Raw genomic sequence first — 25,116 nt, forward strand, 5'->3', positions numbered from 1 at the left:
AAGAAACAAGGCATTAACATCAAGATCTATCATCTAGCAGCATAAAGTTTCAATTTTTCCCTTAAATATCTCGAAACCAATGCCGACCCACAACATATCGGACGGCATGACTCAGATCTAACAATAAATTAAGCAGATCGAAAGTAAAAATCAAGAGGTTAAAAGGTAATTAACAGATCTGGGGTGTGTAGAAGAAGAATTAGAAATGGAAATGATGGGTACCTTATTGATAATAATATTAGGGTCAGGATGAAAGATATGAAATCTTGAGATCCAGAAATTGATGTAGAGGGTGAGACGATTTGGTAACGAGTGAAGGGGTGTGTATTTATAGGGAGAAGAGGGGTGCGAGTTGGACTGTACAGCTACAGCTACAGCCAGAGGCCACCAACTCTTTCGATGTGGACCCCTCACCAACCCCTCTTATTGTGGGTCCTGTTCACCAAACCAATCCACCATATCTTAACTTCAATAGTTTAAGAGAGTATTATATAACCTTTACTTACACCGGTTACAGTTAAGTAGAGGTGCACAACAAACCTGTTTAAAACTCAAAAGTCAAAACCGGTTTATGATCGGTTTTAGTCCGGGTTTTAATCAGTTTCTTGACCAGATTATCATCGGTTTCGGTTTGGTTAACCGGTTTGGAACCGGTTTTGGTGGAGAAAATTTCAAACCGGTTCTGAACCTACGGTTTCAATCGGTTCCAAACCGGTTTCTACATAATCGGTTTCAAACCGGTACGGTTTCGGTTTGATTTTCAGGTCGGTTCAATTAACCGGTTTATTTGCCCACCCCTACTGTTAAGTACGTTAATGTGGTGGTGAGTCAAGGAGGTGAGACGGAGGGTTGTGATTATATGTGAAGGGACAAGGGAAAATATTAGTATTTAGATTTGTTTTGAAGCTTAATGGATAAGAGGTTTGTTGGCTGATTTATGGATGTGTTTTTGGTGAACCAAACATGCTTAATGTTGATTGCTTCATAGGTGGTGTTATAATGGAATTAGTAAGAGGCTATCAAACAGCTGCGAAGTTGTATTAGGGATTAAGGACTTAGGATGGGTATTACTAGATTTAAAGAATTTAACGGGTCGAGCTAGAATGGGCTTAAGGAAGGGGTTCATTAGTTAAACCTGTAAATGTTGTAAAACTCCCGAGTAGGCGGCCGAGTTCTCTTGATTACTTCCCGCCTAGATCGACTACTCCCCGCCTCGGCCGAGTACTCCGTAGGTATTTTCTGAGTAATCCCCGACTATTCCTGAGTAGTCGCGACTCCCCAGTCGACCGCCTAGGACCGCCTAACGACTTTTACAACCTTGCCTGTTGAAGAGGTAGGTCCCAGCAGAGCCCAGTTGGACCCGCAAGACTCACCTTGAAGAGGGACTTCTGCGCAGAAACCAACTGGATCCGCAGGACCAACCATGCTCAGAGACGTGACGTCCTTACGCGCAGTACGCAAGCTGTTCCCGCAGGAAATGCCTCCCAATGGTAAAGGACTCCGCCTGTTCCCGCAGCTTCGGATACAAGCCATCAGGGAAGGCCACCCGCGCAGCCAGGCTACACGCACAAGGCACTTAGCTCTCAATCACTCAGTGTCACCTGAAGGAATGAGCAAAGCCGGGGACAATCCCGCACAAAGGCGGGAGGGGGAATACTCCCGCCCATAAGCCAGTCCGTACGATACGGGAAGATCTTCTGTACTGTACCTGACGAGGTATGGGCAAAAGATCTGACTAAAGATACGACAGCTTATTGACAACAGTATGGCGAGCAGCATGCTCCTGTACTGTATGTCACTATTAGCCGCTGCCTACTCACCAACTCCTGTCATACCACGTGCATAGCCGGCAGTTGGTGGAAAAGGAATAGTACACAGCAGGCCTGGTAACTATCAGCCGCTGCCTACCCACCAACTACCAGCAGGGCACGTGCGTTGGCCACAGTTGGTAGAACAGGAGTACTATTCAGCAGGCCACACCTCCTTGGAAACCTACCTTCGGCTATAAATACCACAAATGGTATGACCATCATATATCATCACATTATCATCATATTATACCTGATATCTGCTCTAGCAATCTCTTAATATACATTTATATTTAAAGAGCAATCTAGTCTGATTCTCACGCCGGAGGGTGGTCACAAGGAGGAACCCCCCCCTTCTCAGTGACAAGCTCACGGTGTCTGTTTTGCAGCTTATCAGAAGAACCATCTTTACCGGGTCTAACCCCTCGTGGGAAACATCTATCTAACCCCCAGGTTACCCGTAATCTGCCCGGGGTCCGGTTAGTGTTTCTTCATTGGCGCCATCCGTGCATAAAGCTAGAACTTCATTTTTCTCCAGTTTTTTCAAACTACTAGAAAGATGGTTAAAGAAATTCCGGTAACCACAACCCCAGCTACTGGGGGGAATACCGGCTACACAGTCTTTACAAACACTACCCCGGTTACCCAAGCCGGGGCAAGTGAAGTAAATTTTACGAACACCACCCCAGTTACCCAAGCTGGGGCAAGTGCAGTAAATAATCGCTCACTGGGATTCACCGATACCCAGTTAGAGAAACGAACAAGACTCCCCCGCCAAACACTCGATGAAGTTAAGGCATGGGCGGAGGCACGTCAGAGGGAATTCCAAGCTGAGTTGGACGAACGTTTGCGTTCCGTCCAACAGGCTGACGAATTCGAAGAATACTTGGACGATGACTCGGAGGAATCCGACTCCGACGCGAACCCTCGCCATAGGGCAAAAGGGAAGCGTAAGGAAACGGACTCCCAACCGAGAAGGCATTTTGGAGAAGCCTTCAAACTAAAAAACACAGGTGGAAGTCCACGTGACTTCTCCAAAACATTCAGACCAAACGTTGCAAATGCGGGAACGTCCAAATTTGCAAGGGACATTGCGGAATCAATTGCCCCAAAAAGTGCCAAACAAATGTCCAGCATAGGCACATATGATGGTATATCTGACCCAGATGATCATTTGAACAGATTCATAGCGGGGGCAACCGTCAGTAGTTGGACGGAACCTACGTGGTGTTACATGTTCCAAATGACGCTGGTTGGGGCTGCTAGAGCGTGGTTCGATCGTCTACCGGTCAACCACATCTACGACTGGGCAGACTTCCAACAGAAGTTTAGCCAACACTTCAGCCAGCAAAGAAAGTATACCGAGGAGCAATGGACAATCCTCAAATGCATTCGAGAGGAAGATGAATCTTTGCTAGACTTCATCACTCGCTTCAACTCGAAGAAGCTAAGTCTGGGTAACATTAGCGAAGATCTTGTTCGCGCTGCTTTTATTCAGGGCGCGAACGACCCAGAGCTCATCCGCACCTTAACGGGTAAAGATGGCATGCCATCCACATGGGATGCCATCATGACAGCAGCTAAACGCTTTGCGGAAACGGAGAAGCAACTGGGTAGAGATCTCCCTCAGAGCACAAACCTCTACACCCAGAAAACAAGGGAAGACAACGTCCTTACCGCCCGATTAAACAAAAAGCGAAAGCTAGGCATTTGGCAGTCAAGGGTAAACTTTGACACCTCATCCGGCTTGCAACATCGGTTAGGCGGAAGGGATAACGTACGGTCGAACCAGAACTCCAGATGGACGCCGCTCACCAAAAGCGTCACCGAGATATTCGCCACTGAGGAGCTCCCATGGCCAAAGCCTCCAATAATCCGACATCGTCACAATGCTGATCGGAGCAAATACTGTGACTTTCACAGGACAAAAGGCCACAACACCGAAGAATGCATAGACGTAAAGGACATGGTCGAAGCATTTGTCAGAGATGGGACGCTCGCGCACCTCGTGGCGCAATGAAGGCTGAGCAGGCTGATGCGTGTAGAACCCCAGCTGGGGAAAACACGAATAAAATTCCAGCTTCAATGTGGAGACTACATGCTGCGTAAAGAACGAGATCCTGAACCAGGTGCGTATCGGCTCGATGGCACTCCCATCCCAACAACATGGAAGGGAGCTCAATTACACAGTTTGCATGTAGATCAATTCCAAATTTGTAAAGAAAAGGCCAAGAGCCACTTCTAATGGAAATGATTCTCCTTAAAACATCGACGCTGATGATTTTACATTTATACTTTATGAACTATCAACACTGATGTCGGTTTTCACCGCATACATAAATGAGTCGTTGCATGGGGAAGGCGGCAAAACCCGCATAAACCCAAAAAACGACAAACCTTCACGCAGGTCAGTTGAAGGGGAAAAGTTCAGTCATCCCAATAAATGAAAGTGCCGGTCTATCCACATGAATCATAGAGGAAACTGAACACTAACCCATTAACAACCGCGCGTCGAACGGTTAATTTATTCAACACGGATATGCCGGTTTTCACCGCATAATTACGTGGAAAGTCGTTGCGTGGGGAAGGCGGCAAAACCCGCATAAACCCAAAAAACGGCAAACCTACACGCAGGTCAGTTGAAGGGGAAAAGTTCAGTCATCCTACTAAATGAAAGTGCCGGTCTATCCGCATGAATCATGAGAGGAAACTGAACACTAACCTATTGACAACCGCGCGTCGAACAGTTAACTTATTCAAAACAGAATTTCTAAAGGATGAGGAAAACCTACACGCAGGTTAGATATAGGTAAAGTTTAGCCATCCTACTAAGTGCAAGTGACGGTCCTACCCGCACAATCACGAAAGAGGAAGCAAAACTTCAACCTATTATCCACCACGTTCAAAGGTTAACTTATCCTAAACACTTAGAAATTTCAAAAAAGATGAGGAAAACCTCCACGCAGGTCAGATGTAGGTAAAGTTTAACCATCCTACTAAGTGCAAGTGACGGTCCTACCCGCACAATCACGAAAGAGGAAGCAAAACTTCAACCTATTATTTACCACGTTCAAAGGTTAACTTATTCTAAACACTTGGAAAATTGCTAATTTAAACTAAAGTATGCAAGTCATATAACGTTTATAAAGCAAGGAATCCAGAGAAAATAGCGGTCTTACCCGCACAAAGATTTATATTTCACAATGATTCATTACAAGAATGGCCGGGTAACTACCCGCCTACAAGAAAATAAATCTATACAAGCTAAATCTATCCTAGCAGTGGGAAGAGATCTTCAGGATCAGGCTTCAGGGCCACTTCCACTTGGACCAGCACCATCAGTAGAGTGTGGCAGTTCAAGGAAAGCTTTAAGGATAGCTAGCCCATCATCAGCAGCAGCAACTTCGTTTACCTTCTCCACCACCGGATGTGAGAAGGCGGCATATTGATTCACTGCTTGGTCGTATACAGCTTCAGTATCTACATCGAATAAAGGGAAGTTGGAAGGCGGGATGCCTTTCTCAACGAACCCTAGACCAAGCAGGAAGCCGGCGTTTTGCCCATCCTCGTGAGAAGCGTTGAGGGCTGCGCTCATAGCATCGTCATAAGACGTCTCAGTGAAGACTCGATGCACAACCTACAAAAGAAAATATACAAGTGTCAAAACCTTTTTCTATTTACAAAGAAAAGCGTGAAGACATGAAGCTAAACATACCTGAGACAACGCTTCTCGAAGAAGCCATTCCTTGGCAACCAGAGCTTCTTGGAGGGCAGCTTGAGCTTCGTTACGGGCGCGTTCGGCTTCATTCTTGTTGAGGTTGGCAAGCAACACATCTTTAGCCGCAGCCTCTTCGACGCCCTTTAGCTTACGCTCGGTATGGTCAAGCACCCCCCTCTGGTGTGACATCTGCCCAAATCCGACCCGACCCAGGTACCCGTTTTCGGATCCGTTTTAAGTTTTAAAATTTGATTATAATCTTTATATTTATTATATATATATATAATAGTGATAATTCCTTTCCGCCGTCCCGCCCCCTTTTCTCTCTTGTCGCCATCCCGCCCCTTTTCTCTCTTGTCGCCATCCCGCCCCTTTTTCTCTCTTGTTGCCGTCCCGCCCCTTTTTCTCTCTTGTCGCCGTCCCGCCCCTCTGCTTAACCCTTAAGCCTTGAACCCCCTTTTTCTCTTAACTCTTTGCTTGTCCTTTGGTTCTTCCCGCCTAAGGATGTCTGCGCAGCTCGACGCGCCAGACTCCTTACAAGGAAGCCTGCGTGAAGACCAGCTGTTCCTGCGATACGCGAGGCGAACTGTTCCAGCGGCGCGCAAAGGACTGTAGTTCTTCCCGCGGCGCGCTAAGGATTGTAGTCCTTCCCGCGGCGCGCTAAGGATTGTAGTCCTTCCCGCGGCGCGCTAAGGATTGTAGTCCTTCCCGCGGCGCGCTAAGGATTGTAGTCCTTCCCGCGGCGCGCTAAGGATTGTAGTCCTTCCCGCGGCGCGCTAAGGATTGTAGTCCTTCCCGCGGCGCGCTAAGGATTGTTCTGTCTGCCTTCGCCCTCGCGCACTCAAGCCTTCTCGCGCTAGACACTTAGTCTTTTCTCCAGTTTAAGCCAGCCTGTTTGCTTTTGAAATATCTTATCTTCTGTGCTATACCTGCCAAGGTATGGGCACAGTAGGCCAGATCTGACATCTGTCCGAAAGGTCACTTTCGGCGCAGCTTGCTTACCAACCCTCTTGGTTGTTGGAAAAAGTAACTGGCATAATCTTTTAAAATCTTCTTTTCCATGTCTTGAACAGTACTTTGTCTGACCCCTCCCATGCTATGAACAGTAACCTGTCAGCCTTCCCCATCCCCTGCAGCTGCCACCATATCTTTTGCTTTTGATATCTTTTGCTTTGATTTGATAAGATCTTTTCCCCAATTCTAGGGATGTGTTCCCTAGGGTTTTCCTATAAATAAAACTAATTTCTTGGATAATTAAACACTTAAACACTCCCCAAAATCTTTCTCCCTTACTCTCGGCCGAAGATCCTCAGCGACGCCTCCAACTCCCCTCTTTGCAATCCGTCTTCTCTTCTTCTCTGCCCAGAAATCTCGGTAAATAAATAATATATAATTTTTCTTTTAATAATTTGTTTAAGAGACTTACATATATTCAAGACAAAAACCAATCGTTAAACCAATAACCTCTTATTTATAGGTTAACTTTCGCTTGTTTAAAAGTTGGTTCTTGCATTATCTTTCAACGCACCTTTTGCAAGTGAGTAATCTCGTACCTAATCCCTTTTTATTTTTAATGTTTTGGGATGTTCATGTGTTCGTACAACTTGAGTCTTAAACTTGTTTATGAAATTATGTGCGCAAAACCCATGTGTTATGGACGTTTACTAGTGTTGTATATTTGTATGTGTTGATCATTAACCGCTTTGATCGGCCTATTCTGAAGTTTTCATGGATCCATTAGATGAACACGGGAGACCTATCGTTACGATTTTCTTGGTTTGTTTGCACATACACGAATGATTATTTGTTTTTGCTCGATTTGGAGCACGTTATGAACTATGAGCTATGATCTATTTAGGCTTGATCACAATCTGTTTACACCACTATGTTGAACACCAGTTATACACATGTTGCGCGCAGTGCTTTGTTATTATCTATTTATATCTATTAAACTTGATTTCTCACCGACACGCAAGTGTTGACGTTTTATTTTAACACATGTTCAGGTTTGCTGTAGCTGCTTTTGGAAACTCGAGGACACGTAGGATGTTTTCTTTTACTTTGGACCTAGTTTAAAATATAACAAGACAAATTTATGTATTTGAATATTATGTGTTATGATATGTGATTTATGTTACTTTATGGTGTGTTATGCGCATGCGCAATGAAATGTATTTATTAAATATTGACACCCAAATAGTGTCACGAGTAATGAAACAATTCGTAGCGCCCCGATGTATAATCCGCCATCGGTCGGGGTGTTACATCTGGTCCAGGATTTCTTGAAGCTTCTTAGCGTCCTCTATCGCCAAGGCATCATGAGCCTGCTGGAGAGCCTCTAATTTGGCTTTAAGCTCTTCATTCTCCAGACGTAGAGGCTCAGCAACAGCTTCAGCCTTGGTGGCCCTTTCAGTCGCGTTCCTTGCAGTTTCCTTAGCCAGCCGAAGCTGTTCATTAACAGCTTGGGCAGCCTTGGAGCGAGCCTCGAGACGGGCCTGAACCTCAACTTCAAGGGCCTTGAACGCCTTCTCCTGAAAGCCTCCTATTCTCCTCCCGGACAGCCCGCGCCTGAACTACTTCCTGAAGGCGAGCTGCTTTTAACTTGTCGTTTTCACGACAAAGCAGCTCGACGCGCGGCTGCATCCGGGCCAGGAGAACCCGAAGCTCATTGGTTAGCCTACCCTCTTGGTAGCTAGCCATGGCTTCCCCCAACGCACCACTAGGAGCAGCGTGACGAGCCCACTCCACGCACTCCACAGGAGTGCGAAGGGTTGTTCCTCGGCGAATGTTCCATCGTGGAACATACACTTCATTGGAATCCGACACTGCAAAAAACAAAGAGCAGTTAGGAAAAGATGATTGAAAAATATAAAATAGGCCAAAAGAACCCTACGCACCTGTAGGGTCAATAACAGGCCGATAGCCGCCGAACCCATCACCTGAACCCAAGGGAAATCCATCCAAGAGGTCAGGCAGATGGGAAGGTGGCAGAGTTTGGCGATACGCCCCATGCATACCTGAAGGATCGGCCGTCGTTGCCGATGACGGAGGAGGCATGGTAGCGGCCGCCGCGGTCGCCGCTGCGGAATCCGCAGCAATAGTAACCGTCGGCTCGGTGAAAGATGCTGTAAAAATAGCACTCACAGCCGGCGGTGACGTCATCAAAGCTGGAACAGTCGGCTAAAAGGAGTGAGCAACTGAACCAGTGGAAGCAGGCGCAGGCGCCTGGGTCGTCGCCTCAGGTAGGCTGACCAAGCCTACCGTCATTGGCGGAGAGGTACTCCTCTGCGCTCCACCCTGGAATGCGTCAACATCCACGCCTACGTAAAAAAGATAAGTGTTAATGATAAAGCTATGAAGTTAAAGATAAAGGAAGTTTGTACTTACGGGTTTTCTTGAGCCTAACGGTACGGAGAGGCGGGGACGAACCCGATGGAGCCGGCCTCTTTGCGCCGATCACCGTCGTCTTCTTGGGCTCTCCGGAGGTGACAATCGCAGCCTCCGGAGCGGTGGTCTTATCACCACCGGGATTCCCCGCCACCTCTTCGCTCTCGGTCTCCGAATCAGACCGAGGCACTGGATCGGCAGTGGAGGCCACCTTCTCCTTCCCCTTCCCGCCGGCAGCTTTCTTCTTCCGCACCAACGGAGGACCATCTGCGGATTCCTCATCAGAACATACGATTAGAGGAATTACAGCAGAGGTTTCAACATTGAGGGGTCGAGGGTTGAATAGCGCCTTACCTGGCCGCCTGGCGCTCAGGATCTCGTGGCCTAGCGGGTAGACCTCCACGAGTGGAAATGAGAACGGTGTGAACCCTAATAGGGACCATGGCACCGTTGTCGTTACGGTACTCGACGGTCACTTGGGTCTTACCGTCCGGCCTGAGCCATGAGCAAGTGTTGTTCTTTCTAACTTCAGTGAGCTTGGCACCGAGCCTGGTTGCAAGGACGTGGGTCAAAGGCATAAGCTCGGGTGTCTCGTCAGTAGCATAACCAAACATGTGACCTTGGTCACCAGCACCGATCTCCTCCGGCTTCTTAGTGAGATGTCCATGAACACCTTGAGCAATGTCAGGGCTCTGTTGCTCGATGTTGACCAAGACCTTGCAGTGGTCAGCATCAAGTCCCACATCAGCTGATGTGAATCCGATTTCTCTGCAAGTGTCGCGGACTATCTTCTCATAGTCTACGGTAGCCTTGGTGGTGATCTCACCAAAGACCATGACCATGTTGGTCTTGGTGCAGGTTTCACATGCAACCTTGCTGTCGGGATCTTGTTCTAGGCAGGCGTCAAGGATGGCGTCCGAGACTTGGTCACAGAGCTTGTCTGGGTGTCCTTCATTGACTGACTCAGAGGTAAATAGAAAGGTCTCCATCTCTCAACTGAAACAATAAGAGAGTAAATTATAACAGCACACTTAATACTATATTACTATAAAATAAACTGATAAACACACCAACTATGTTACAACAAAATAATAACTTTCTTAAAAAACTGAACAAACATTGGTTTGCAGCTACTTGACTAAAGATTACATGCCGAAAGGCCCGAAAGATTCATATATGATTCAAATCAATCACATCTATATTGTGTTCTTGATGCACCTCAAATAAGTCTAAGAAACAACCGTCACAATACGATTCTCGTTCGATTTATTAAAGATGTGTTTAGTAATGGAAACAGAACATACTACGAATGTGAACGACAACGTTAAAGATACCGCGTGCACACTAAAACGATGGATTCGACAAATTTAAATCCACTAGCAATGAGAATCATATTCACAAATCTAAAAAAGCTTTGTTCCAAAGATTCAGGATAAGGAATATTTTGATTTTACATCTCAATCAAAGAAATATCATTCATATGCTTTACTTTCAATAAAAGTCAAATAATATAACAAACTATCAAAAGCTAGAAAATAAGCAGATCCACCAAGGCCAACTAACAATACTAAAATAATTATCCATACAGTTCTCATTAATGGATTAATCAACTAAAGGAACAACAAATATCTAGCTACTAGTCTACTAGCATAATAAACAATAATAATATAAATAAAATGATGGAACTTGGAAGCCAAACTACAGAGTCTGATAATTAACTACTACTTAACCTTAACTTTAACATAGATTTGGCTTTAACTTGCAAGAAACATAAAGAAACAAGGCATTAACATCAAGATCTATCATCTAGCAGCATAAAGTTTCAATTTTTCCCTTAAATATCTCGAAACCAATGCCGACCCACAACATATCGGACGGCATGACTCAGATCTAACAATAAATTAAGCAGATCGAAAGTAAAAATCAAGAGGTTAAAAGGTAATTAACAGATCTGGGGTGTGTAGAAGAAGAATTAGAAATGGAAATGATGGGTACCTTATTGATAATAATATTAGGGTCTGGATGAAAGATATGAAATCTTGAGATCCAGAAATTGATGTAGAGGGTGAGACGATTTGGTAACGAGTGAAGGGGTGTGTATTTATAGGGAGAAGAGGGGTGCGAGTTGGACTGTACAGCTACAGCTACAGCCAGAGGCCACCAACTCTTTCGATGTGGACCCCTCACCAACCCCTCTTATTGTGGGTCCTGTTCACCAAACCAATCCACCATATCTTAACTTCAATAGTTTAAGAGAGTATTATATAACCTTTACTTACACCGGTTACAGTTAAGTAGAGGTGCACAACAAACCTGTTTAAAACTCAAAAGTCAAAACCGGTTTATGATCGGTTTTAGTCCGGGTTTTAATCAGTTTCTTGACCAGATTATCATCGGTTTCGGTTTGGTTAACCGGTTTGGAACCGGTTTTGGTGGAGAAAATTTCAAACCGGTTCTGAACCTACGGTTTCAATCGGTTCCAAACCGGTTTCTACATAATCGGTTTCAAACCGGTACGGTTTCGGTTTGATTTTCAGGTCGGTTCAATTAACCGGTTTATTTGCCCACCCCTACTGTTAAGTACGTTAATGTGGTGGTGAGTCAAGGAGGTGAGACGGAGGGTTGTGATTATATGTGAAGGGACAAGGGAAAATATTAGTATTTAGATTTGTTTTGAAGCTTAATGGATAAGAGGTTTGTTGGCTGATTTATGGATGTGTTTTTGGTGAACCAAACATGCTTAATGTTGATTGCTTCATAGGTGGTGTTATAATGGAATTAGTAAGAGGCTATCAAACAGCTGCGAAGTTGTATTAGGGATTAAGGACTTAGGATGGGTATTACTAGATTTAAAGAATTTAACGGGTCGGGCTAGAATGGGCTTAAGGAAGGGGTTCATTAGTTAAACCTGTAAATGTTGTAAAACTCCCGAGTAGGCGGCCGAGTTCTCTTGATTACTTCCCGCCTAGATCGACTACTCCCCGCCTCGGCCGAGTACTCCGTAGGTATTTTCTGAGTAATCCCCGACTATTCCTGAGTAGTCGCGACTCCCCAGTCGACCGCCTAGGACCGCCTAACGACTTTTACAACCTTGCCTGTTGAAGAGGTAGGTCCCAGCAGAGCCCAGTTGGACCCGCAAGACTCACCTTGAAGAGGGACGTCTGCGCAGAAACCAACTGGATCCGCAGGACCAACCATGCTCAGAGACGTGACGTCCTTACGCGCAGTACGCAAGCTGTTCCCGCAGGAAATGCCTCCCAATGGTAAAGGACTCCGCCTGTTCCCGCAGCTTCGGATACAAGCCATCAGGGAAGGCCACCCGCGCAGCCAGGCTACACGCACAAGGCACTTAGCTCTCAATCACTCAGTGTCACCTGAAGGAATGAGCAAAGCCGGGGACAATCCCGCACAAAGGCGGGAGGGGGAATACTCCCGCCCATAAGCCAGTCCGTACGATACGGGAAGATCTTCTGTACTGTACCTGACGAGGTATGGGCAAAAGATCTGACTAAAGATACGACAGCTTATTGACAACAGTATGGCGAGCAGCATGCTCCTGTACTGTATGTCACTATTAGCCGCTGCCTACTCACCAACTCCTGTCATACCACGTGCATAGCCGGCAGTTGGTGGAAAAGGTATAGTACACAGCAGGCCTGGTAACTATCAGCCGCTGCCTACCCACCAACTACCAGCAGGGCACGTGCGTTGGCCACAGTTGGTAGAACAGGAGTACTATTCAGCAGGCCACACCTCCTTGGAAACCTACCTTCGGCTATAAATACCACAAATGGTATGACCATCATATATCATCACATTATCATCATATTATACCTGATATCTGCTCAAGCAATCTCTTAATATACATTTATATTTAAAGAGCAATCTAGTCTGATTCTCACGCCGGAGGGTGGTCACAAGGAGGAACCCCCCCCCCTTCTCAGTGACAAGCTCACGGTGTCTGTTTTGCAGGTTATCAGAAGAACCATCTTTACCGGGTCTAACCCCTCGTGGGAAACATCTATCTAACCCCCAGGTTACCCGTAATCTGCCCGGGGTCCGGTTAGTGTTTCTTCATTGGCGCCATCCGTGCATAAAGCTAGAACTTCATTTTTCTCCAGTTTTTTCAAACTACTAGAAAGATGGTTAAAGAAATTCCGGTAACCACAACCCCAGCTACTGGGGGGAATACCGGCTACACAGTCTTTACAAACACTACCCCGGTTACCCAAGCCGGGGCAAGTGAAGTAAATTTTACGAACACCACCCCAGTTACCCAAGCTGGGGCAAGTGCAGTAAATAATCGCTCACTGGGATTCACCGATACCCAGTTAGAGAAACGAACAAGACTCCCCCGCCAAACACTCGATGAAGTTAAGGCATGGGCGGAGGCACGTCAGAGGGAATTCCAAGCTGAGTTGGACGAACGTTTGCATTCCGTCCAACAGGCTGACGAATTCGAAGAATACTTGGACGATGACTCGGAGGAATCCGACTCCGACGCGAACCCTCGCCATAGGGCAAAAGGGAAGCGTAAGGAAACGGACTCCCAACCGAGAAGGCATTTTGGAGAAGCCTTCAAACTAAAAAACACAGGTGGAAGTCCACGTGACTTCTCCAAAACATTCAGACCAAACGTTGCAAATGCGGGAACGTCCAAATTTGCAAGGGACATTGCGGAAGCAATTGCCCCAAAAAGTGCCAAACAAATGTCCAGCATAGGCACATATGATGGTATATCTGACCCAGATGATCATTTGAACAGATTCATAGCGGGGGCAACCGTCAGTAGTTGGACGGAACCTACGTGGTGTTACATGTTCCAAATGACGCTGGTTGGGGCTGCTAGAGCGTGGTTCGATCGTCTACCGGTCAACCACATCTACGACTGGGCAGACTTCCAACAGAAGTTTAGCCAACACTTCAGCCAGCAAAGAAAGTATACCGAGGAGCAATGGACAATCCTCAAATGCATTCGAGAGGAAGATGAATCTTTGCTAGACTTCATCACTCGCTTCAACTCGAAGAAGCTAAGTCTGGGTAACATTAGCGAAGATCTTGTTCGCGCTGCTTTTATTCAGGGCGCGAACGACCCAGAGCTCATCCGCACCTTAACGGGTAAAGATGGCATGCCATCCACATGGGATGCCATCATGACAGCAGCTAAACGCTTTGCGGAAACGGAGAAGCAACTGGGTAGAGATCTCCCTCAGAGCACAAACCTCTACACCCAGAAAACAAGGGAAGACAACGTCCTTACCGCCCGATTAAACAAAAAGCGAAAGCTAGGCATTTGGCAGTCAAGGGTAAACTTTGACACCTCATCCGGCTTGCAACATCGGTTAGGCGGAAGGGATAACGTACGGTCGAACCAGAACTCCAGATGGACGCCGCTCACCAAAAGCGTCACCGAGATATTCGCCACTGAGGAGCTCCCATGGCCAAAGCCTCCAATAATCCGACATCGTCACAATGCTGATCGGAGCAAATACTGTGACTTTCACAGGACAAAAGGCCACAACACCGAAGAATGCATAGACGTAAAGGACATGGTCGAAGCATTTGTCAGAGATGGGACGCTCGCGCACCTCGTGGCGCAATGAAGGCTGAGCAGGCTGATGCGTGTAGAACCCCAGCTGGGGAAAACACGAATAAAATTCCAGCTTCAATGTGGAGACTACATGCTGCGTAAAGAACGAGATCCCGAACCAGGTGCGTATCGGCTCGATGGCACTCCTATCCCAACAACATGGAAGGGAGCTCAATTACACAGTTTGCATGTAGATCAATTCCAAATTTGTAAAGAAAAGGCCAAGAGCCACTTCTAATGGAAATGATTCTCCTTAAAACATCGACGCTGATGATTTTACATTTATACTTTATGAACTATCAACACTGATGTCGGTTTTCACCGCATACATAAATGAGTCGTTGCATGGGGAAGGCGGCAAAACCCGCATAAACCCAAAAAACGACAAACCTTCACGCAGGTCAGTTGAAGGGGAAAAGTTCAGTCATCCCAATAAATGAAAGTGCCGGTCTATCCGCATGAATCATAGAGGAAACTGAACACTAACCCATTAACAACCGCGCGTCGAACGGTTAATTTATTCAACACGGATATGCCGGTTTTCACCGCATAATTACGTGGAAAGTCGTTGCGTGGGGAAGGCGGCAAAACCCGCATAAACCCAAAAAACGGCAAACCTACACGCAGGTCAGTTGAAGGGGAAAAGTTCAGTCATCCTACTAAATGAAAGTGCCGGTCTATCCGCATGAATCATGAGAGGAAACTGAACACTAACCTATTGACAACCGCGCGTCGAACAGTTAACTTATTCAAAACAGAATTTCTAAAGGATGAGGAAAACCTACACGCAGGTTAGATATAGGTAAAGTTTAGCCATCCTACTAAGTGCAAGTGACGGTCCTACCCGCACAATCACGAAAGAGGAAGCAAAACTTCAACCTATTATCTACCACGTTCAAAGGTTAACTTATCCTAAACACTTAGAAATTTCAAAAAAGATGAGGAAAACCTCCACGCAGGTCAGATGTAGGTAAAGTTTAGCCATCCTACTAAGTGCAAGTGACGGTCCTACCCGCACAATCACGAAAGAGGAAGCAAAACTTCAACCTATTATTTACCACGTTCAAAGGTTAACTTATTCTAAACACTTGGAAAATTGCTAATTTAAACTAAAGTATGCAAGTCATATAACGTTTATAAAGCAAGGAATCCAGAGAAAATAGCGGTCTTACCCGCACAAAGATTTATATTTCACAATGATTCATTACAAGAATGGCCGGGTAACTACCCGCCTACAAGAAAATAAATCTATACAAGCTAAATCTATCCTAGCAGTGGGAAGGGATCTTCAGGATCAGGCTTCAGGGCCACTTCCACTTGGACCAGCACCATCAGTAGAGCGTGGCAGTTCAAGGAAAGCTTTAAGGATAGCTAGCCCATCATCAGCAGCAGCAACTTCGTTTACCTTCTCCACCACCGGATGTGAGAAGGCGGCATATTGATTCACTGCTTGGTCGTATACAGCTTCAGTATCTACATCGAATAAAGGGAAGTTGGAAGGCGGGATGCCTTTCTCAACGAACCCTAGACCAAGCAGGAAGCCGGCCTTTTCCCCATCCTCGTGAGAAGCGTTGAGGGCTGCGCTCATAGCATCGTCATAAGACGTCTCAGTGAAGACTCGATGCACAACCTACAAAATAAAATATACAAGTGTCAAAACCTTTTTCTATTTACAAAGAAAAGCGTGAAGACATGAAGCTAAACATACCTGAGACAACGCTTCTCGAAGAAGCCATTCCTTGGCAACCAGAGCTTCTTGGAGGGCAGCTTGAGCTTCGTTACGGGCGCGTTCGGCTTCATTCTTGTTGAGGTTGGCAAGCAACACATCTTTAGCCGCAGCCTCTTCGACGCCCTTTAGCTTACGCTCAGTATGGTCAAGCACCCCCCTCTGGTGTGACATCTGCCCAAATCCGACCCGACCCAGGTACCCGTTTTCGGATCCGTTTTAAGTTTTAAAATTTGATTATAATCTTTATATTTATTATATATATATATATAATAGTGATAATTCCTTTCCGCCGTCCCGCCCCCTTTTCTCTCTTGTCGCCATCCCGCCCCTTTTCTCTCTTGTCGCAATCCCGCCCCTTTTTCTCTCTTGTTGCCGTCCCGCCCCTTTTTCTCTCTTGTCGCCGTCCCGCCCCTCTGCTTAACCCTTAAGCCTTGAACCCCCTTTTTCTCTTAACTCTTTGCTTGTCCTTTGGTTCTTCCCGCCTAAGGATGTCTGCGCAGCTCGACGCGCCAGACTCCTTACAAGGAAGCCTGCGTGAAGACCAGCTGTTCCTGCGATACGCGAGGCGAACTGTTCCCGCGGCGCGCAAAGGACTGTAGTTCTTCCCGCGGCGCGCTAAGGATTGTAGTCCTTCCCGCGGCGCGCTAAGGATTGTAGTCCTTCCCGCGGCGCGCTAAGGATTGTAGTCCTTCCCGCGGCGCGCTAAGGATTGTTCTGTCTGCCTTCGCCCTCGCGCACTCAAGCCTTCTCGCGCTAGACACTTAGTCTTTTCTCCAGTTTAAGCCAACCTGTTTGCTTTTGAAATATCTTATCTTCTGTGCTATACCTGCCAAGGTATGGGCACAGTAGGCCAGATCTGACATCTGTCCGAAAGGTCACTTTCGGCGCAGCTTGCTTACCAACCCTCTTGGTTGTTGGAAAAAGTAACTGGCATAATCTTTTAAAATCTTCTTTTCCATGTCTTGAACAGTACTTTGTCTGACCCCTCCCATGCTATGAACAGTAACCTGTCAGCCTTCCCCATCCCCTGCAGCTGCCACCATATCTTTTGCTTTTGATATCTTTTGCTTTGATTTGATAAGATCTTTTCCCCAATTCTAGGGATGTGTTCCCTAGGGTTTTCCTATAAATAAAACTAATTTCTTGGATAATTAAACACTTAAACACTCCCCAAAATCTTTCTCCCTTACTCTCGGCCGAAGATCCTCAGCGACGCCTCCAACTCCCCTCTTTGCAATCCGTCTTCTCTTCTTCTCTGCCCAGAAATCTCGGTAAATAAATAATATATAATTTTTCTTTTAATAATTTGTTTAAGAGACTTACATATATTCAAGACAAAAACCAATCGTTAAACCAATAACCTCTTATTTATAGGTTAACTTTCGCTTGTTTAAAAGTTGGTTCTTGCATTATCTTTCAACGCACCTTTTGCAAGTGAGTAATCTCGTACCTAATCCCTTTTTATTTTTAATGTTTTGGGATGTTCATGTGTTCGTACAACTTGAGTCTTAAACTTGTTTATGAAATTATGTGCGCAAAACCCATGTGTTATGGACGTTTACTAGTGTTGTATATTTGTATGTGTTGATCATTAACCGCTTTGATCGGCCTATTCCGAAGTTTTCATGGATCCATTAGATGAACACGGGAGACCTATCGTTACGATTTTCTTGGTTTGTTTGCACATACACGAATGATTATTTGTTTTTGCTCGATTTGGAGCACGTTATGAACTATGAGCTATGATCTATTTAGGCTTGATCACAATCTGTTTACACCACTATGTTGAACACCAGTTATACACATGTTGCGCGCAGTGCTTTGTTATTATCTATTTATATCTATTAAACTTGATTTCTCACCGACACGCAAGTGTTGACGTTTTATTTTAACACATGTTCAGGTTTGCTGTAGCTGCTTTTGGAAACTCGAGGACACGTAGGATGTTTTCTTTTACTTTGGACCTAGTTTAAAATATAACAAGACAAATTTATGTATTTGAATATTATGTGTTATGATATGTGATTTATGTTACTTTATGGTGTGTTATGCGCATGCGCAATGAAATGTATTTATTAAATATTGACACCCAAATAGTGTCACGAGTAATGAAACAATTCGTAGCGCCCCGATGTATAATCCGCCATCGGTCGGGGTGTTACATCTGGTCCAGGATTTCTTGAAGCTTCTTAGCGTCCTCCATCGCCAAGGCATCATGAGCCTGCTGGAGAGCCTCTAATTTGGCTTTAAGCTCTTCATTCTCCAGGCGTAGAGGCTCAGCAACAGCTTCAGCCTTGGTGGCCCTTTCAGTCGCGTTCCTTGCAGTTTCCTTAGCCAGCCGAAGCTGTTCATTAACAGCTTGGGCAGCCTTGGAGCGAGCCTCGAGACGGGCCTGAACCTCAACTTCAAGGGCCTTGAACGCCTTCTCCTGAAAGCCTCCTATTCTCCTCCCGGACAGCCCGCGCCTGAACTACTTCCTGAAGGCGAGCTGCTTTTAACTTGTCGTTTTCACGACAAAGCAGCTCGACGCGCGGCTGCATCCGGGCCAGGAGAACCCGAAGCTCATTGGTTAGCCTACCCTCTTGGTAGCTAGCCATGGCTTCCCCCAACGCACCACTAGGAGCAGCGTGACGAGCCCACTCCACGCACTCCACAGGAGTGCGAAGGGTTGTTCCTCGGCGAATGTTCCATCGTGGAACATACACTTCATTGGAATCCGACACTGCAAAAAACAAAGAGCAGTTAGGAAAAGATGATTGAAAAATATAAAATAGGCCAAAAGAACCCTACGCACCTGTAGGGTCAATAACAGGCCGATAGCCGCCGAACCCATCACCTGAACCCAAGGGAAATCCATCCAAGAGGTCAGGCAGATGGGAAGGTGGCAGAGTTTGGCGATACGCCCCATGCATACCTGAAGGATCGGCCGTCGTTGCCGATGACGGAGGAGGCATGGTAATCCGCAGCAATAGTAACCGTCGGCTCGGTGAAAGATGCTGTAAAAATAGCACTCACAGCCGGCGGTGACGTCATCAAAGCTGGAACAGTCGGCTAAAAGGAGTGAGCAACTGAACCAGTGGAAGCAGGCGCAGGCGCCTGGGTCGTCGCCTCAGGTAGGCTGACCAAGCCTACCGTCATTGGCGGAGAGGTACTCCTCTGCGCTCCACCCTGGAATGCGTCAACATCCACGCCTACGTAAAAAAGATAAGTGTTAATGATAAAGCTATGAAGTTAAAGATAAAGGAAGTTTGTACTTACGGGTTTTCTTGAGCCTAACGGTACGGAGAGGCGGGGACGAACCCGATGGAGCCGGCCTCTTTGCGCCGATCACCGTCGTCTTCTTGGGCTCTCCGGAGGTGACAATCGCAGCATCCGGAGCGGTGGTCTTATCACCACCGGGATTCCCCGCCACCTCTTCGCTCTCGGTCTCCGAATCAGACCGAGGCACTGGATCGGCAGTGGAGGCCACCTTCTCCTTCCCCTTCCCGCCGGCAGCTTTCTTCTTCCGCACCAACGGAGGACCATCTGCGGATTCCTCATCAGAACATACGATTAGAGGAATTCCAGCAGAGGTTTCAACATTGAGGGGTCGAGGGTTGAATAGCGCCTTACCTGGCCGCCTGGCGCTCAGGATCTCGTGGCCTAGCGGGTAGACCTCCACGAGTGGAAATGAGAACGGTGTGAACCCTAATAGGGACCATGGCACCGTTGTCGTTACGGTACTCGACGGTCACTTGGGTCTTACCGTCCGGCCTGAGCCATGAGCAAGTGTTGTTCTTTCTAACTTCAGTGAGCTTGGCACCGAGCCTGGTTGCAAGGACGTGGGTCAAAGGCATAAGCTCGGGTGTCTCGTCAGTAGCATAACCAAACATGTGACCTTGGTCACCAGCACCGATCTCCTCCGGCTTCTTAGTGAGATGTCCATGAACACCTTGAGCAATGTCAGGGCTCTGTTGCTCGATGTTGACCAAGACCTTGCAGTGGTCAGCATCAAGTCCCACATCAGCTGATGTGAATCCGATTTCTCTGCAAGTGTCGCGGACTATCTTCTCATAGTCTACGGTAGCCTTGGTGGTGATCTCACCAAAGACCATGACCATGTTGGTCTTGGTGCAGGTTTCACATGCAACCTTGCTGTCTAGATCTTGTTCTAGGCAGGCGTCAAGGATGGCGTCCGAGACTTGGTCACAGAGCTTGTCTGGGTGTCCTTCATTGACTGACTCAGAGGTAAATAGAAAGGTCTCCATCTCTCAACTGAAACAATAAGAGAGTAAATTATAACAGCACACTTAATACTATATTACTATAAAATAAACTGATAAACACACCAACTATGTTACAACAAAATAATAACTTTCTTAAAAAACTGAACAAACATTGGTTTGCAGCTACTTGACTAAAGATTACATGCCGAAAGGCCCGAAAGATTCATATATGATTCAAATCAATCACATCTATATTGTGTTCTTGATGCACCTCAAATAAGTCTAAGAAACAACCGTCACAATACGATTCTCGTTCGATTTATTAAAGATGTGTTTAGTAATGGAAACAGAACATACTACGAATGTGAACGACAACGTTAAAGATACCGCGTGCACACTAAAACGATGGATTCGACAAATTTAAATCCACTAGCAATGAGAATCATATTCACAAATCTAAAAAAGCTTTGTTCCAAAGATTCAGGATAAGGAATATTTTGATTTTACATCTCAATCAAAGAAATATCATTCATATGCTTTACTTTCAATAAAAGTCAAATAATATAACAAACTATCAAAAGCTAGAAAATAAGCAGATCCACCAAGGCCAACTAACAATACTAAAATAATTATCCATACAGTTCTCATTAATGGATTAATCAACTAAAGGAACAACAAATATCTAGCTACTAGTCTACTAGCATAATAAACAATAATAATATAAATAAAATGATGGAACTTGGAAGCCAAACTACAGAGTCTGATAATTAACTACTACTTAACCTTAACTTTAACATAGATTTGGCTTTAACTTGCAAGAAACATAAAGAAACAAGGCATTAACATCAAGATCTATCATCTAGCAGCATAAAGTTTCAATTTTTCCCTTAAATATCTCGAAACCAATGCCGACCCACAACATATCGGACGGCATGACTCAGATCTAACAATAAATTAAGCAGATCGAAAGTAAAAATCAAGAGGTTAAAAGGTAATTAACAGATCTGGGGTGTGTAGAAGAAGAATTAGAAATGGAAATGATGGGTACCTTATTGATAATAATATTAGGGTCTGGATGAAAGATATGAAATCTTGAGATCCAGAAATTGATGTAGAGGGTGAGACGATTTGGTAACGAGTGAAGGGGTGTGTATTTATAGGGAGAAGAGGGGTGCGAGTTGGACTGTACAGCTACAGCTACAGCCAGAGGCCACCAACTCTTTCGATGTGGACCCCTCACCAACCCCTCTTATTGTGGGTCCTGTTCACCAAACCAATCCACCATATCTTAACTTCAATAGTTTAATAGAGTATTATATAACCTTTACTTACACCGGTTACAGTTAAGTAGAGGTGCACAACAAACCTGTTTAAAACTCAAAAGTCAAAACCGGTTTATGATCGGTTTTAGTCCGGGTTTTAATCAGTTTCTTGACCAGATTATCATCGGTTTCGGTTTGGTTAACCGGTTTGGAACCGGTTTTGGTGGAGAAAATTTCAAACCGGTTCTGAACCTACGGTTTCAATCGGTTCCAAACCGGTTTCTACATAATCGGTTTCAAACCGGTACGGTTTCGGTTTGATTTTCAGGTCGATTCAATTAACCGGTTTATTTGCCCACCCCTACTGTTAAGTACGTTAATGTGGTGGTGAGTCAAGGAGGTGAGACGGAGGGTTGTGATTATATGTGAAGGGACAAGGGAAAATATTAGTATTTAGATTTGTTTTGAAGCTTAATGGATAAGAGGTTTGTTGGCTGATTTATGGATGTGTTTTTGGTGAACCAAACATGCTTAATGTTGATTGCTTCATAGGTGGTGTTATAATGGAATTAGTAAGAGGCTATCAAACAGCTGCGAAGTTGTATTAGGGATTAAGGACTTAGGATGGGTATTACTAGATTTAAAGAATTTAACGGGTCGGGCTAGAATGGGCTTAAGGAAGGGGTTCATTAGTTAAACCTGTAAATGTTGTAAAACTCCCGAGTAGGCGGCCGAGTTCTCTTGATTACTTCCCGCCTAGATCGACTACTCCCCGCCTCGGCCGAGTACTCCGTAGGTATTTTCTGAGTAATCCCCGACTATTCCTGAGTAGTCGCGACTCCCCAGTCGACCGCCTAGGACCGCCTAACGACTTTTACAACCTTGCCTGTTGAAGAGGTAGGTCCCAGCAGAGCCCAGTTGGACCCGCAAGACTCACCTTGAAGAGGGACGTCTGCGCAGAAACCAACTGGATCCGCAGGACCAACCATGCTCAGAGACGTGACGTCCTTACGCGCAGTACGCAAGCTGTTCCCGCAGGAAATGCCTCCCAATGGTAAAGGACTCCGCCTGTTCCCGCAGCTTCGGATACAAGCCATCAGGGAAGGCCACCCGCGCAGCCAGGCTACACGCACAAGGCACTTAGCTCTCAATCACTCAGTGTGACCTGAAGGAATGAGCAAAGCCGGGGACAATCCCGCACAAAGGCGGGAGGGGGAATACTCCCGCCCATAAGCCAGTCCGTACGATACGGGAAGATCTTCTGTACTGTACCTGACGAGGTATGGGCAAAAGATCTGACTAAAGATACGACAGCTTATTGACAACAGTATGGCGAGCAGCATGCTCCTGTACTGTATGTCACTATTAGCCGCTGCCTACTCACCAACTCCTGTCATACCACGTGCATAGCCGGCAGTTGGTGGAAAAGGAATAGTACACAGCAGGCCTGGTCACTATCAGCCGCTGCCTACCCACCAACTACCAGCAGGGCACGTGCGTTGGCCACAGTTGGTAGAACAGGAGTACTATTCAGCAGGCCACACCTCCTTGGAAACCTACCTTCGGCTATAAATACCACAAATGGTATGACCATCATATATCATCACATTATCATCATATTATACCTGATATCTGCTCTAGCAATCTCTTAATATACATTTATATTTAAGAGCAATCTAGTCTGATTCTCACGCTGGAGGGTGGTCACAAGGAGGAACCCCCCCCCCCTTCTCAGTGACAAGCTCACGGTGTCTGTTTTGCAGGTTATCAGAAGAACCATCTTTACCGGGTCTAACCCCTCGTGGGAAACATCTATCTAACCCCCAGGTTACCCGTAATCTGCCCGGGGTCCGGTTAGTGTTTCTTCACCTGTAATGTAAAGGCACGCCAACTGCTAGAACGAGAGTTCAAAGTCATTGAATTTCATAGAATGAAATATTGATTCTTTAACTCCACTACAAAACCTCCACTTGATCTCCACAGAGTCTCTGCGAATACTAGATATCGGCTAAACAATGACATCTTTCGGATCAGATGTATTTTGTTTCCAACTAGAGTGTTCGGTGGGAAGTTAAGGAGAGATAACTGAGGTGCTGCCCCCGTTTGAAGGTGTTGGCAATAGTTAGGCTTTTTGTGATTTTTGATAAGTCTTTCTCGACGCATGTTCCTTGAGAAAAAGCGAATCATTTTCTTGTGAAAATTATGTAGTAGATTTAACGGATGTGTTTGCTCTAATGTAAGTTGTAACTCGAAACTTCTATTAGTTGATGCAATACTTGAGAATTGAGCTTTGTATTAAGTTCAGTATAAGAAATTTAGGGGGTGTTTGAGTGAGCTTTTAAAAATGCTTTTTTGCTTATTTGCTTTCTTAAAAGCAAAAACAACTTTTGAAAAGCTCCGATTTGAAGCTTTTGAATGAGTTTTGCCAAACACATTTTGCTTTTCAACAAGCAGACAAGCAAATAAGCAAGTTTTAAAAGCTCACCTAAACACCCCCTTAATGGCAAACGGAAAAGTCTATGCATGGCTGATCACTTTGTTTAGTTTATTTTTTTGGGAGGGTTTGAATTAAGAGTTCTAAGTGCTTAACAATTATATGTTGATCTTTGCTCATAATTAATTGTTGATTCAAAAACAATAATTGAGTTAAACCAAAACCACAAACTAGGTTGAGAACGCTTAAAAAGTCATAACTCACAAAATCATAGCTGAAATCAATATTAAGTTCAAAACAACTATATTTTTAAAATCAAGTCGTTCTGACTCAAACCTGTTTTGACATGAATCAAAATTACTTTTTCTAATCAACCTATTTGATCCAAACCCGTAACCTACCCAACCCAACCCGTTTCCAAAACCTACATGAGCGGCACTTTCTTGTTGCGTTTGTTAGGTCGGAAAACATTTAATGCTAAAGATGTTAAGAGTCGTTCCAACTGGCAAGTAGTCATTTGTTGGTGGACTTGAGCTAGAATGATTACTTTTAGGAGTAAATGACATTGACAATTTATGTAAAACAACGGGAACATAAATACATACATAATAACTCATATATGATATAGATGATTGTAATAACAATAAACCAAACAAAAGTATTTTAACAAATTAATTTAATTAAAATACTTAATAGCTCGTACATAATTTAGATAATTTTAAAATAACAGCCGTTAAAATACTAACTTAATAACTCACATATAATTTAGATAACTTTAACGGCCGGCTATGTACTTTTTTATTTGTTAAATGTATTGGGTTATGGACTATTGAGTTTAAATCATTCAATGTGTCTTGTTTAATCAAACTCAAAGTGTGATTAACTTTATAAATGAGCCTAAAAATATGATTCTTAAATAGTATGTATATATATATGTATATATTACATATAAAAATTTGCTTGAAAAAACCTCGGGACCAATG

The 25,116-nt window shown here is 45.1% G+C and overlaps 2 protein-coding genes across 2 annotated transcripts; both read right to left on the minus strand.

Annotated features, from left to right (window-relative positions):
• Positions 1-9,263: 9,263 nt before the first annotated feature.
• On the minus strand, positions 9,264-11,038 carry LOC143539940 (S-adenosylmethionine synthase 2-like). Its single transcript, XM_077033124.1, has 2 exons — positions 10,909-11,038; positions 9,264-9,902 (listed from the first exon to the last, which is right to left on the minus strand). Exon 2 carries the CDS (start codon positions 9,900-9,902, stop codon positions 9,264-9,266), a length of 639 nt encoding a protein of 212 aa, XP_076889239.1. The 5' UTR covers positions 10,909-11,038.
• Positions 11,039-19,840: 8,802 nt separating this feature from the next.
• On the minus strand, positions 19,841-21,615 carry LOC143539941 (S-adenosylmethionine synthase 2-like). Its single transcript, XM_077033125.1, has 2 exons — positions 21,486-21,615; positions 19,841-20,479 (listed from the first exon to the last, which is right to left on the minus strand). The coding sequence occupies exon 2, from the start codon at positions 20,477-20,479 to the stop codon at positions 19,841-19,843; it is 639 nt and encodes a 212-aa protein (XP_076889240.1). The 5' UTR covers positions 21,486-21,615.
• Positions 21,616-25,116: the final 3,501 nt, after the last annotated feature.

Source organism: Bidens hawaiensis, unplaced genomic scaffold (assembly GCF_021521415.1).
Source record: "Bidens hawaiensis isolate Kalapana, Puna unplaced genomic scaffold, B.hawaiensis_p1.1 tig00012097_1, whole genome shotgun sequence".
Classification (NCBI taxonomy): domain Eukaryota; kingdom Viridiplantae; phylum Streptophyta; class Magnoliopsida; order Asterales; family Asteraceae; genus Bidens; species Bidens hawaiensis.